The sequence below is a fragment of the Macaca mulatta genome, chromosome 5 (assembly GCF_049350105.2).
Source record: "Macaca mulatta isolate MMU2019108-1 chromosome 5, T2T-MMU8v2.0, whole genome shotgun sequence".
Lineage (NCBI taxonomy): Eukaryota > Metazoa > Chordata > Mammalia > Primates > Cercopithecidae > Macaca > Macaca mulatta.
This window is the reverse complement of record NC_133410.1, coordinates 77002900-77017707: the sequence shown is the minus strand read 5'-3', so window position 1 is coordinate 77017707 and position 14808 is coordinate 77002900. Positions and strand designations below refer to the sequence as shown.

Genomic DNA, 14808 nt, shown 5'->3' with positions numbered 1-14808 from the left:
GCTAGTCTTTGTAGTTCGGATTTTATCAGGAGGGTAGGAAAGTGGCATCAGATACATGCTTTAGGAGATCAGTCTGGTGTTTTTCCCACCATCTGAAAACAGAAGATGCCATCTATGAGTGGGACCTCACCAGACAATCTTTCCATCCTTCACAATGTGAGATGTAAATTTGTTGTTTATTTAAAAAAACAAAACAAAACAAAAAAAAATGCCACTCTGGTTTGGAAGATTCCTGTTTCAAAAACGGCAGGTTAAGCCCCAAATTTATAGGCTGTTTGCCACAAAACTCCATTAAAATGACATAAGACATAGAAACAAGTCCACAGCAGCAGAATTCTGAGCATTTCTAAAAGCTACAAAATATATGGGATCAGAATGATATAGAAACCAAAATTACCAATTCTTATATAAAGTCAATGTTCTAAAAAGTAATACTAGTGCAGTGGCTCTTAACTTGGAGAGGATAGTGGATATAAACACCTTTGGAAAATACAGTGGAATCTACATTTTCTCAGAATAACAATACAACAAAATGTTGGTTGGGTATACCCAATTTTCTCACACAGCATTGTCATCTGGAGCTCCCATCCCCTTAAATCTAAACATAACTGGCTTGAAACCTTTGACAATTCTAGTCAGTAAAAGTCTAAAGCTCTTCTCATGATTTTTACTAATTGACAAGAATTACACCCTCCAGCACCTACAGTTCAAGCCACCTTTCATGCTGTTTGCATTGTATATACTGCAAGGACCAGACAAAAATATGGCAGGGCACCATATGCCATATCAGGAGCTGGGCAGTTTCTGCCCTCAAGGAACTCACAGATTAGGTAAGGAATGTGAAGCAAAAAATGCCTACTGTGTGCCAGGCAGTATGCTAGATCCTAGGGATACTGCAGCGAGCAAGGTAAATATGGTTCCTTGGCCTCAGAATTACAGTCCATACAGAGTGAGATAACCCTTAATTATCAGTGCTCAGAAGTAGACAGAATCTCCTATAAGTGGTCTCCCAACCTTTTTGGCACCAGGGACCGGTTTCAGGGAAGACAATCTTTCCACAGGAGTTGGACAGTTGGTTTCAGTATGATTCAAGCTCATTACATTTATCATTGGATTCTCATAAGGAGTGAGCAACCTAGATCCTTCACATTCCCAGTTCACAATAGGGTTTGAGCTTCTGTGAGAAGCTAATGCCACAGCTGATCTGACAAGAACTCAGGCCGTACTGCCCACTGGCCCACCAGTCACCTGCTGCTGTGCCGCCCGGTTCCTAACAGGCCACAGACCAGTACCAGGGTTGGGGACCCCGTTCTAAGAGGATGCAATCAATTAAGGGTTATCTCACTCTATATGGACTATAATTCTGAGGCCAAGGAACCATATTTACCTTGCTCACTGCAGTATCCCTAGGATCTAGCATATTGCCTGGCACATAGTTGGCATTTTTTGCTTCACAAGGTTGCCCAGTCTGCAAAATCAAATGTTTCCTCAAAGTAACTTTCAACGTAGAACCAGAAAGACTGAAAGACAAAAAAGTTAGCAAGGTCAGGCACAGTGGCTTAGGCCTGTAAATCCTGTACTTTGGGAGGCTGAGGAGGGCGGATCACTTGAGGTCAGGAATTTGAGACTAGCTTGGTTAGTCTCAAACCAACCCAAGCATAGTGAAACCCCATCTCTACTAAAAATACAAAACTTAACCAGGCACGGTGGCTCATGCCTATAGTCCCAACTCCTTGGGAGGCTGAGGCAAAAGAATCGCTTGAATCCAGGAGGTTGAGATGGCAGTGAGGTTCAGCCTGGGTCACAGAGCTAGACTACGTCTCAAAAAAAAAAAAAAAGAAGTTAGCTAGGTTCCTGAGGGACAGACGGAGTAGCAGAAGTTGTAAAAGTCATGACAAGATATGAGTCTGAAAAGCAGGCCATTCAATAAAATACAACATTCACATCAAGTGTATCTCTCACATCGTCTGGGTGTGGTGGCTCATGCCTGTAATCCCAGCACTTGGAGAGGCTGTGGTGGGAGGATTGCTTGAGCCCAGGAGTTCCAGACCAGCTTGGGCAACACAGCAAGATTCCCGTCTCTTAAAAAAAAAAAAAAAAAAATGCTCACACCAAGCGTACCCAATAGATACCATTCCGTTCGTACACCTGAACACATCTTGATACTAAGGTCGTAAGCAAACCCTAATATTTTATATCTCTAGAACAAATATAGTATCCCTATTTCACAGTCGGGAAAAAAGACTCCCGGAAGCTAAGTAACTTGTTTATTGTCAGGCATCTAGTGAGTCGCAGACCAGGAACTGACCCCGGGCATTTTCACCCCACTACCCTTTCAGCTTATTGCCCACTGCTCCCGAACGGAGCGAAAATGACAGGCAGAGGGTTTCACCAAACCCTTTGTAATGGGAGATTCTTGCCTTCTTACCTTTCCTCACGTTTGCTTCTCTGCCAGAATGTCCTCCCCTACTTTCCCCAGAACCCAAGTTCTCCTAATCATCTTTCAAGATCCCTTTCCCTCAACCACCGACAAGCCGTGCCTATTTCTCCTTCAAATGACTCCCTACGGCTTCTAGTTGGTAGTCTTTCATTTACCACCTCATAGTCCTTTTATTTATATCCCACAAATGATCGTCTGGGCCCGCACCGTGGGACCGGGACGCTGCCTCGACCATGGCGGTCTCCTGGAAACACGCTGCTTTGAGCCGAAACTGGTGACCGTTTCCCAACCCCGTCCGGGAGTCCGACGCCTCTTTCTCCAGGCCAACTTCAAGTGAGGTGCATCAACTCTATCCGTGCAAATTTCTTGCCACGAGAGCAGAAGATTACGGTCTCTGATGCTGCCTCAGAGTTGAAGACGCTCCCAACGCTTAGCAATCATCAACTTCCTCCTCCTCTTGGCAGCCTTAGAGATCCTCTTCCGGGGCAGAGGTCGCCCCGCCCCGCCCCTCGTCTCCTCCAAGATGGCGAGTAGCGGCAGTGGGGGGGTGTCAGTGCCTGCGCTGTGGAGTGAAGTGAACCGGTATGGCCAGAACGGCGACTTCACGCGCGCTCTCAAGACCGTCAATAAGAGTAAGTGTCGGGGTGGGCACTGGGGCGGGCCCAGGCCGGCGGGAGGATGCGGCCTGTTTCCGGCGCGCGAGACCACCTCGCGCGGGAGGCACGGGAAGGGGAGACCCCCGAAACCCCCCCGACCATTCTCCCGCCGGCTCGGGCCCGAACGTCCGGGAGACGCAGGTCTCACCCCTCGGCTTCACCAGGTCAGCCTGGGGTCCCTGGTTGCTTAGAGCCACGTGTACTTCCCTCTTTACCCCCCGCGGGAAGCGAGGGCAGGTTTTAAAGAGACCGCAGCTCTCGGAGCCCATTTCAAACTGTTTTCTTATTTGACTCCCTCTTTGCTGTTTTATTTCACAAATATTCCAAAGTGCCTCCTTTTCTTCTTCATCTTGAGCGCAGTGATCAGGACTGTATTACTGAGGGAGCTTGTTCTCTTTGGCCGCTAAAGGGGGAGGAACCTGCTTGGGACACGTAGTTTAGAAGCTGGTGCTGACCGGGTGGAAGCTGTACGTATTCTACTGGGCGAGAGGAAAGGGCTGGATCTGGATGTCAGGCCTGTCATTCCCACAGATGGGATCTCTTCATGTTAAGTTAGAAATTAAGTGTGTGGAAGCACCAACACTGGATAAATGTCGGAAGAAAAGTTTGGCCTGTTTTTTTTTTTGCCTTGTAAGGGATAGTTTAGGGTTTTACTGCCTTTGTTGTGAGGTTTCATTCATCGTATCCTTTTGTTCTTTACTACATACCTGGAATGTGGCGTGGCCATGCTACTTAATGTTCTCGGTGGTGCGCAGTTCTTCTCTAGTGAAGATACAGCCTGTGCATGTTATGTTTGGAAATGTAATTACCAAGGCACGGCTTAGCTGTTCAGAGTAGTATTAACCTAAAAGGCGTGTCAGTAACATAGAAAGCTGTCTAAATAATTTTCAACACTCTAGTACTGGGTTAACGTGAAAAGTAGTGATTGTGCCCACAGTGCACTTTTGGTGATTTCAGACATTGAGGAGAATAGCTACGAATTAGAATTTATCCCTAAATTTGTTTGAATTAACTCTAGCCTTCCAAACAGTACTATGTACTTAGTAGCAGTGTAGTATTTTGCAGGAATTCTTTTTTTTTTTTTTTTTTTTTTTTTTTTTTGAAACGGAGTCTCGCTCTGTCACCCAGGCTGGAGTGCGGTGGCCAGATCTCAGCTCACTGCAAGCTCCGCCTCCCGGGTTCACGCCATTCTCCTCCCTCAGCCTCCCGAGTAGCTGGGACTACAGGCGCCCGCCACCTCGCCCGGCTAGTTTTTTGTATTTTTTAGTAGAGACGGGGTTTCACCGTGTTAGCCAGGATGGTCTCGATCTCCTGACCTCGTGATCCGCCCGTCTCGGCCTCCCAAAGTGCTGGGATTACAGGCGTGAACCACCGCGCCCGGCCAGGAATTCTTTTAATCAGCAAAGGTTGTCAACTTGTTCACCAGTATGTTTTCTTAATTGGTAGAAATTCTTGTGATTCTTTGAGAATTGGACTTCTGTAGTTGCACAGGAACAAGAGTAGCGATGATCCTGGTCATTTTAATACCGAACAGTTGTTAACATTGAAACTTGCCACCTGAGTTCTTCCTTATACTTTGGTCATCTTAGGTGAAAAGGGAAAATTTTAATGATTTTCGGAAACGTTGCCAGCAAGATAAATTGCCTCTGCATTATATTTTATAAAATTTTTCCGAAATATTCTCATTTCGTGTTTTCAGTAACCTTATTAAATAAGTAATGCTTTTCTAATCATTTTGTAGCTCAGAAAACTAAGATTTGGCTGTTAAGCGATATACCCAAGACCTCAAGGCATTTAGTGGCAAGCTTGCACCAAACCTAGGTCATCTGCTTCCAAATTCTACCTGAACTGTTTCCCTGTGAAGTAATGAACTATACAGAATGTAGCATGCATTTCAAGATAAAATATCTGGAGAAATTGCTTCTTTCTTCTTTATTTCACTGCACTTTTTTGGTACATGCATACTGGGCATCTTTATCTCATTGAAAATTTAATAACTCTCCTTATTGTCACTTCTTAAGTTAAAAGTGAAGATTAGTTATTTTCTGGGTTTGTTTTGCTTTGTTGCTGTTTCTTCTAGTTGTTCTGACCAATTATTTCTGCTGCAATAAAATTAGAAATTTAGCTTTCGGAGAGACAGGATGGGAAAATTTAGTAAAAATGTGAAAAGGAATGGATTTAAAAATGACTTTCCTAAAATTGTTCTCTAGTACTACAGATCAACAAAGATGACGTAACTGCCCTGCATTGTAAAGTGGTATGCCTTATCCAGAATGGAAGTTTCAAGGAAGCTTTGAATGTCATCAATACTCACACCAAAGTGTTAGCCAAGTAAGTGATTCAGTTAGTTGCTTGTACAGTTATTAGAAACACTTAGTATAGCTATAATCTCTTCCATGTTTTTTTCCCCAACTATTTGCTGATTTTTTTTATCTTTCCTTCCTTTTTTTTCCCCTTTTGCTTGTCAATAATGTTTCTGAAACTGGGAGGAATACTAGTAACTTCTGTTTCTTTTAGCCTTAGAGGGTCTATTTTTTGTTTGTTTTAACCATTGTGTTTCCTTTGAACCACTAAGGAGGTGAACCATAGAGAGTTGTGGGGCATAATTATGAGTCCTTGGAGGATGTAGGGAGAATAACTCAGTCAAAGTTTCTTTACTGTTACACCTAGGCTCCAAAAAAAAGTATTGAAATTAAATTTGAAGCATATTAATGGGATACTGGTTTATAAGGTGCAGAACAATATACAATATACTTGCTTTTGCAAGAGGAGGAGGATGTAAAAATTTATATATCCATTTGCCTGTATTTGCAAAACAAACAATATAAAGAGAAACAATGAGTAAATAGTCATTTGTGGGAGGCCGAAAGAGGGCAGATCACAAGGTCAGGGCTTTGAGACCAGACCGGCCAATATGGTGAAACCCCATCTCTACTGAAGATACAAAAAATTAGCTGGGTATGGTGACAAGCATCTGTATTCCCAGCTACTCAGGAGGCTGAGGCAGGAGAATCGCTTGAACCCAGGAGACGGAGGCTGCAGTGAGCTGAGATTGCACCATTGCACTCCAGCGTGGGTAACGAGGAGACTCCGTCTCAAAAAAAAAAAAGTCATTTGTAGGAGGTAATAGGAACGGGTTAGATTTGGGTAGCAGTGGAAATAAAGCCTCTTACTGTACATCTTTTTCTTTTTATATTTGAGCCGTATAAATGTGTTACAGAGATTAAAAATTAATTTTAAACTTTATTAAAAATAAAAGGGAAATGGAGGCAATGCTGCTTTTCTCCTATTAAATATGTTTGTGCTAAAATTCAGTGTCTTGATTTTGGGCTATTTTGTGAGAGACATTTTCAAAAACATTTTGTCAATGAGTCTTGGATAAAAGTATTTATAAATTTTTTTTTTTTTTTGAGACGGAGTCTTGCTCTGTCGCCCAGGCTGGTGGAACCTCCACCTTCCAGGTTCAAGCAATTCTCCTGCCTCAGCCTTCCAAGTAGCTGTGATTACAGATGTGCACCACCACACCGGGCTAATTTTTGTAATTTTAGTAGAGACAGGGTTTTGCCAATGTTGGCCAGGCTGGTCTTGAACTCCTGACCTCAAGTGATCCGCCCGCTTCGGCCTCCCAAAGTGCTGGGATTACGGGCATGAGCCACTGCACCTGGCCCAAAAATAAATTTTTTGTTAGGTAGGTAAATAAAGGACATTGGCCTTTGCTTTAATAAATATTTTTCCTCATGGATTATGGTTGAAACATCATCAATGAGGTATCACATTAATGTAGATGAATTTTTAAGTGTTTGTATGTTAGTAGTGTTTACCGGTTGTTTGATTACAGGTACTTCTTTTAAGATTTATAGTTATTTTTTCTTTGCTAATCATTTGTTTCTTAAACAAGTTTAAAGAAGCATTATATGGCTTATTGTTTTGTTAATGAATTTAAGAAACTTCCAAAACAACCCATTTAAAGCAGCCTTCAAATTATCTTTGTATCTAAATTACTTATTTAGCAGATTAATGATTTCCTTCTTAAATGTTTATTTTAATAAGAATATCCATGAAAGAAAGGCTAGGGAAACTGATATATGCTTAATTATATGTTTGATAGACATTTACAAGCTATCTGATATTTAGATAAGTCTCTAACCTTTGTCAGTTTTCTCATCTGTTATCAGGACTAAATCCAGTGCTTAGAGCGATGTTCTATATATTGGGTGCATTGCATTGTTAGATAATAATCAGATACTGGTTTTTTTCCTTCTTCAGTAACTCTCTCTCCTTTGAAAAGGCATATTGCGAGTACAGGCTGAACAGAATTGAGAATGCCTTGAAGACAATAGAAAGTGCTAACCAGCAGACAGACAAACTGAAGGAGCTTTATGGACAAGTGGTAATTACTGCTTTTAAATACATGTTGACAGTGATCCTGAGTGAGCATGACTACCTCTAGCAAGGAGCAGGGTTGAGGAAACCCAGCCCATCCTGATGCTCCACAACACTAGCCACCAAACCAGTCCTTGAGGTTTGAACATAATCCCTCTTCTTGATCTTCATACAAATAGTTGCATATATAACATGCTATGAACAAATGACTTCCTCAGGTAATTAGGAAATCAAAGAAAGTAAAAGAACTAATCTATTTAATTTTGACTTTTGAGTTAGAAAGATAAAGCACATTGAGCTTGTATACTTCAACAGGTTTGAAATAGTATTTCACTAATATTGTATTCTAAATTTAAAATAAAGGATATCATGATAGATAAGAATTTAGATTATTCTAGCCCATGAAATCATGAAAATATTTTAAAGTATTTTGAGACATAAAATTAAACCTAATGTAAAATGGGGCTGTTAATGACAAGAGGACAGAAATGTGTATATTATAGTTAATAAAACCCTCTTAAAGTTTTTCTTTTCTTTTTTTTTTTTTAATGGAGTCTCGCTCTGTTGCCCAGGCTGGAGTGCAGTGGCACTATCTTGGCTCACTGCAGCTTCCAACTCTCAGGTTCAAGCGATTCTCCTGCCTCAGACTCCCGAGTAGCTGGGATTACAGGCATGCGCCAACTCACCCAGCTAATTTTTGTATTTTTTAGTAGAGACGGGGTTATGCCATGTTGCCTAGGCTCATCTCAAACTCGTGGCCTCAAGTGATTTGCCTGCCTTGACCTCCCAAAGTAGTGGGATTACAGGCATAAGCCACCACGCCTGGCCTCCTCTTAAAGACTGTTAAATGTCAATTTAGGGCAAATAATGTTGTATTGAATGTATTGTTCTCAGGAGGTAGTATGGATTTAATAATACAAATGAGTTGAAGAAAGATTTGGACAAATTCATGGATTGTAGGTCTATAAAAAACTTGTAAGGTAAACTGGATAACTTTAGGGTAAATTCTAGCATTTTGAGGTTAAAGACATCAACCTGTGTCATACATAATGGACTAATTGACCTAGAGTGGCAGTTATTATTTTTTCAGCACAACTTGAATGAAATCAGTAGGAATTCTGTTCTGTCTGCTTGAGACTCACTTGTGTGATAGCTGGTTTCTAAGAAAGATAAAATGAAGATTATAGCGAACTCTAGGAAACATTGTCTTTTTCTTAACATTTAATTTTGTTCCTGTTTTAGTAATCATTTTGTGTTGTGGAAAAATATTTTCGTTGTAACTTTAGATCTAGATAACAGGGTTGAATTCTATAAAGGTGTTCTTTCACAACCTATTTAGGCACTTTTTCCTTTTTTTTTTTTTTTTTTTTTTGAGACGGAGTCTGGCTCTGTCGCCCAGGCTGGAGTGCAGTGACCGGATCTCAGCTCACTGCAAGCTCTGCCTCTCGGGTTTGTGCCATTCTCCTGCCTCAGCCTCCCGAGGAGCTGGGACTACAGGCGCCCGCCACCTCGCCCGGCTATTTTTTTGTATTTTTTAGTAGAGACGGGGTTTCACTGTATTAGCCAGGATGGTCTCAATCTCCTGACCTCGTGATCCGCCCGTCTCGGCCTCCCAAAGTGCTGGGATTACAGGCTTGAGCCACCGCGCCCGGCCTTAGGCACTTAACTAACTTCAAGAAGAAAGGTAAAGAAAATGACTTTTCTTGGCCAGGTGTGGTGGCTCACACCTGTAATCCCAGCACTCTGGGAGGCTGAGGCAGTCAAATGACTTGAGGTCGGGAGTTAGAGGCCAGCCTGACCATGGAGAAACCCCATCTCTACTAAAAATACAAAATTATCCAGGCATGGTGGCGCATGCCTGTAATCCCAGCTACCTCAGGAGGCTGAGGCAGGAGAATCTCTTGAACCCAGGAGGTGGAAGTTGTGGTGAGCCGAGATCACACCATTGCGCTCCAGCGTGGGCAACAAGAGTGAAACTCCGTCTCAAAAAAAAAAAAAAAAAAAAAAAGAAAAGAAAAAAAAAGAAAGAAAATGACTTTTCTCAACTGAATCCTGCCTACAGATCCACAATATATTGAACATTCATTTTAAAAGTATTTTCAAAAAGTAATTTATTTGGAAGTATGACTAGTACGTGGAACTCATTTAAAAATTATAAAACATAAGCAGTTGATTGTTCCCGTTATGCTGAACTAGGATTCCTACTTAGTGGTTCCAAAAAAGATTTGCATGGTATTAAAGATGTAACACCATATTTGTCTCTAATTTTTTACTTGCTATTTATTATTCAGTTATACCGTTTGGAACGCTATGATGAATGCTTAGCGGTATATAGAGATCTTGTCCGAAACTCTCAAGATGATTATGATGAGGAGAGGAAAACAAACCTTTCAGCAGTTGTTGCAGCTCAAAGCAATTGGGAAAAAGTGGTTCCAGTGAGTATCCTTGTGGTATACCCATACAGTCGTGAAGTATTATTCATGTTTAGTATTTAACTGGTATTTTGTCCCCTGACAGGAGAACTTGGGCCTCCAAGAAGGCACACATGAGCTGTGCTACAACACTGCTTGTGCACTAATAGGCCAAGGCCAGCTGAACCAGGCCATGAAAATCCTGCAAAAGGCTGAAGGTTGGAAGTTTGTTAAACTTACCTGTAAATATAATGTGCATATAACTTTGTAGAGTATCTTCTAAAATTGCACTGGACTTCTGTGAAATTATTAAATGGAAGTTATCGATGCAGTGACAATTTCTCAAAGTTCATGTAGTCTTTCTCTTTTTTTTTTTGGCGGGGGATGCGGACAGAATCTTACTGTGTCACCCAGGCTGGAGTACAGTGGCACGATCTCGGCTCACTGCAACCTCTGTCTCCCAAGTTGAAGCAATTCTGCCTCAGTCTCCTGAGTAGCTGGGATTATAGGTGCGTGCCACCACGCCTGGCTAATTTTTGTATGTTTAGTAGAGAAACGGGGTTTCATCATGTTGGCCAGGCAGACCTCGAACTCCTGGCCTCAAGTGATCCACCCTCCTCGGCCTTTCAAAGTGCTGGGATTACTGGCACTTTCTCTTTTTGACCATATCTCACCTATATTTCTAATCCCTAAGCCAGTCTATTAGTCTGTTTCCAACCATACCAGACCTTACGTTTGAATTTTGAGGAGCAGGTTTTGAACAAGTTACTGTGAATGTTATGTGTAGATTAAGTGAGTTAATGAATGTCAACCATTCGCAATAATACATGGCATGATGGCATATAGTATAAGCATTCAGTAAATATTTTGTTACTATTATTATTGTTGTTTAACAGGTATTCAAGTAATAACATGGTGTGCCTATGTGTATACACACACATACACTACATTTATGTATTGATAGCACCATTCAAGCACTTTTTTTTTTTTTTGAGACAGAGTCTCGCCCTGGTGCCCAGGCTGGAGTGCAATGGCGTGATGTCAGCTCACTGCAACCTCCACCTCCCAGGTTCAAACAATTCTCCTGCCTCAGCCTCCCAAGTAGCTGGGATTACAGGCGTCCGCCACCACAACCAGCTAATTTTTGTATTTTTAGTAGACACGGGGTTTCACCATGTTGGCCAGGCTGGTCTCGAACTCCTGACCTCGTGATCCACCTGCCTCGGCCTCCCAAAGTGCTAGGATTACAGGCGTGAGCCACCACACTTGGCCTCAAGCATGTTTTAACTCCATTTGGTATGTTTCTTTATATAATATTTGCATGCTTTGAAGCTTTTTTGGTGGGGTTGTGGGCAGGGGAGGAACAGAGTCTTGCTCTGTCGCCCAGGCTGGAGTGCAGTGGCAAGAACTTGGCTCACTTCACCCTCTGCCTCTCAGGTTCAAGCAGTTCTCATGCCTCAGCCTCCCAAGTAGCTGAGATCACAGGCGCGTGCCACCATGCCCAACTAATTTCTGTATTTTCCGTAGAGACGGTTTTTGCCATGTTGGCCAGGCTGATCTCAAATTCCTGTTGTCAGGTGATCTGCCTGCCTTGGCCTCCTAAAGTGCTGGGATTACAGCCGTGAGCTACCGTGCCCAGCTGAAGCTTTTAGTTAAGAAAAAAATTAATTGATTAGAGAACTGTGTCTGGTATTAACACATGAAACATTTTGACTTTGCTCGTGCATACATTTTTCCCTGGAAGCTATAAAAGTGATGTAGGTACTGCAGTGATCATTGGGGTGGAAAAAAAGGTGAAACAAAGTCTGTTTTACTATTAAATATTAGGGTTTAAAATGAGAGCAAAATTTTCCTGTTAAATGTTGAAAGTTAAAATAAGAACAAAGGTTAGAGCATCATGTGGAAAATCTGTTTCAGAATTACAATTTTTTGGCTGAGTGCAGTGGCTCATGCCTATAATCCCAGCACTTTTGGGAGGCCAAGGCAGGAGGATTGCTTCAGCCTAGCAGTTCAAGACCAGCCTGAGTAACATAGTAAGCCTTCGTTTTTACAAAAATATATATATATTTAGCTGAGTGTGGTGGTGCACACCTGTATTCCCAGCTACTCAGGTGACTGAGGCAGCAGGGCCTAGGAGGGCCTAAGAGATTGAGGCTCCAGTGAGCTGAGATCATACCACTGTATTTCCAGCCTGGCTGACAGAGTGAGACCCTGTCTCAAAAAAAAAAAAAGAGATAATTATAATTTCCTGACCTCAAGTGACCCACCCACCTCGACCTCCCAAAGTGCTGAGATTACAGGTATGAGCCACTGCACCCAGCAGAATTATAATTTCTTGATCATACCCAATGAAGAACGTTCTCATACATTGTGGGTTTGAGTGTAAGAATAATACAGACTTTTCAGTGAGCAATTTGGTGATGTGTAGCAGATTTTAAAATTTACCACCCTTTGATCCAATAATTTCACTTCTAGAAACTTAAGGAAATGATTAGATAAATTTACACATGTGTCTGTATGAATGTTCATTGAAGGGATATTCATAAGAACAGAAATTTAGAAACAGTATGAAGTTTTGTACTATTAAAGGATTGGCTAAGTTTTACCATAATCACAAAGTAATTACAGTCATTACAACCAATAACATTAAAAAAGATACAGTAATGTAAATCTATGTTTATTGTAACAGAGAGATATCCACAGGATATTGAATGGGGAAGGGAGGTTTCAAAATAGCATGCACAGTGTCTCACTTTCATTTTAAAATGCAGCTGTGCATTTACATAAAACTAAGCCAGGTATGGTGGCTCACAGCTGTAGTCCCAGCTACTTGGGAGGCGGAAGTGGGAGGATCAATTGAGCCCAGGATTTCAAGGCTGTAGTGAGCTGTGATGAAGCCTCTGCACTCCAGCGTGGGCAACAGAGTGAGACCCCCCAACTTTAAAAACAAACAAAAAAAAATTAAAAACTAAATAACTGAAATGCTAATAGTGTTTATCTCTGGGTGGTAGGATTATTTATTTTTATACTTTTCTATAATTGGTTTTTTGCAATTAATATTTACCACATTTGTATTTTTTGATGCACTTTACAAATATTTTTGGCATAGACACAACAAATGACAGAAAAGTGCCAAAGAGCTAGGAAAGTCAAGGGACTGATAATATATATGTAGTATATTTGATGCTAACGTAAATTTCACAGTTGCTTGTTACTATGATTATCTTGGAATCTTCTGCCTAGAAATTTAAATCTTGCTCTTTGGAATAGTGAAAGAAATGGGATTTACCCAGCAATACTACTTTTAAAACAATTTTTTCTCCTATAGATCTTTGTCGCCGTTCTTTATCAGAAGACACTGTAAGTATTCCATCATTGTTAAACCAAAATTTTACACTTCTGACTATTAACATTACTGAGGCTTCATTGTACTATTTATTGACTTTCTTTGGAAGATGGTGATTAAGTAGAAATCACACTAGAAACCACCCTTTTGTATCAGTTATTTGATGAAGTCTATTAGAGTGAGAAATCACAATACAAAAAATTTTGGCATACCTTAAGCACTTGATTATATATTTATATAATGTAAATTTATTCTTCTATTTTAGGATGTAGGACTAAGGTCTTTGAGGATTGGTCTGCTCATAGAAGTTCTCTGTGTATTTCTTATGTAGTGACATAATTCAACACTCCTAATTTACACTTTTGGTTTTTCTTTTTAAGTATAACAATATCTTAAATACAATAGGCAAGCACTTTCATTATAGAGTCCTTAAAGTTTTTTTTTTTTTTAACCAATCTCTTACCACAGCCAATCTTTTTGCCTCACAACTAATTAGACAATAATTTTCTTTAGGAATTTACCTTTACTGTATCCTTCTGAGTATTCAACATGATTTATGTTGAAATATGTCTCTTTTCACATTCAGAGTTAACTCTCTACTTTTTTTTTTTGAGATGGGATCTTGCTGTTTCACCCAGGCTGGATTGCAGTGGTGTGATCATAGGTCACTGTAACCTCAAACTCCTGGGCTCAAGCAGTCCTCTCACCACAGCCTCCTGAGTAGCACCACCATGCCCAGCTAATTCTTTTCTTCTTTGTAGAGATGGGGGTCTCACTGTGTTGCCCAGGCTTGTCTCAACTCCAGGCCTCAAACGACCCTCCCACCTCAGCCTCCTAAAGCACTGAGATTACAGGCATGAGCCACCATGCCCAGCCCATAGTTTTTCTCTTTAATATTTTTAAGTTTTATCATTTCCTCATCAAACACAACTGCATAATGGGTTTGGAAACAAACATACCTGACTCCTGGTCAGCAGATACTCACCAGGTGAGAGCAGGAGTGTTGGGTCATTAAAGGAGTGTTGTCTCCTAGTCTTGAGTATTCATTGTACAGCCTTTGCAGAAGGAGAGGAGAAATGTGGATTAATCTGGAGCATCAGTTAAGAGAGCTACTACTTTAATTACATAATTTGTTCAATCATAGGATTAAAGTACAGAATTAGTTCCAGCTTTTGAAGTTTTTTGGTACAGTGTTAATTGGAATTTTCTAGTTTTTATAGTAGAGTTATAGTAGAGTAGAGAGAAAAGCATTTTTAAATGTGATTTTTATGAGAAAATTATGTTTTCAGAATTTAGGGGTATCATTATAAAAAGATATACTTGCATGCTGGTTTTTTACTTAGGTTTTTTAATTCTTGGGCTTTAGAGGATGATAATGATCAATAAATGGTATTCCTAAACTTATTACCATGTTCTTCTAGGATCTTTTTGCCTTTTTTTTTTCTTTAGATACTTCTTAGAAGTTGAAGTCTTTTTGCTATTTTCACTTAAACTTCTCTCTTGCTGGCAATTTCTAAAGAATTGACTCTAAAGGAAAATTTCTGAAATTATGTCTTCTTTAGGATTGTATCT

The 14808-nt window shown here is 40.7% G+C and overlaps 1 protein-coding gene across 1 annotated transcript in view; it reads left to right on the top strand.

Annotated features, from left to right (window-relative positions):
• Positions 1–2931: 2931 nt before the first annotated feature.
• SRP72 (signal recognition particle 72) overlaps positions 2932–14808 on the top strand; it is a 35208-nt gene continuing 23331 nt past the window's right edge. The window contains 6 exon segments of the mRNA NM_001260722.1: positions 2932–3072; positions 5307–5427; positions 7363–7486; positions 9771–9914; positions 9997–10108; positions 13219–13250. Coding sequence (NP_001247651.1) covers positions 2964–3072; positions 5307–5427; positions 7363–7486; positions 9771–9914; positions 9997–10108; positions 13219–13250 — 642 coding nt within the window. The 5' untranslated portion in view covers positions 2932–2963.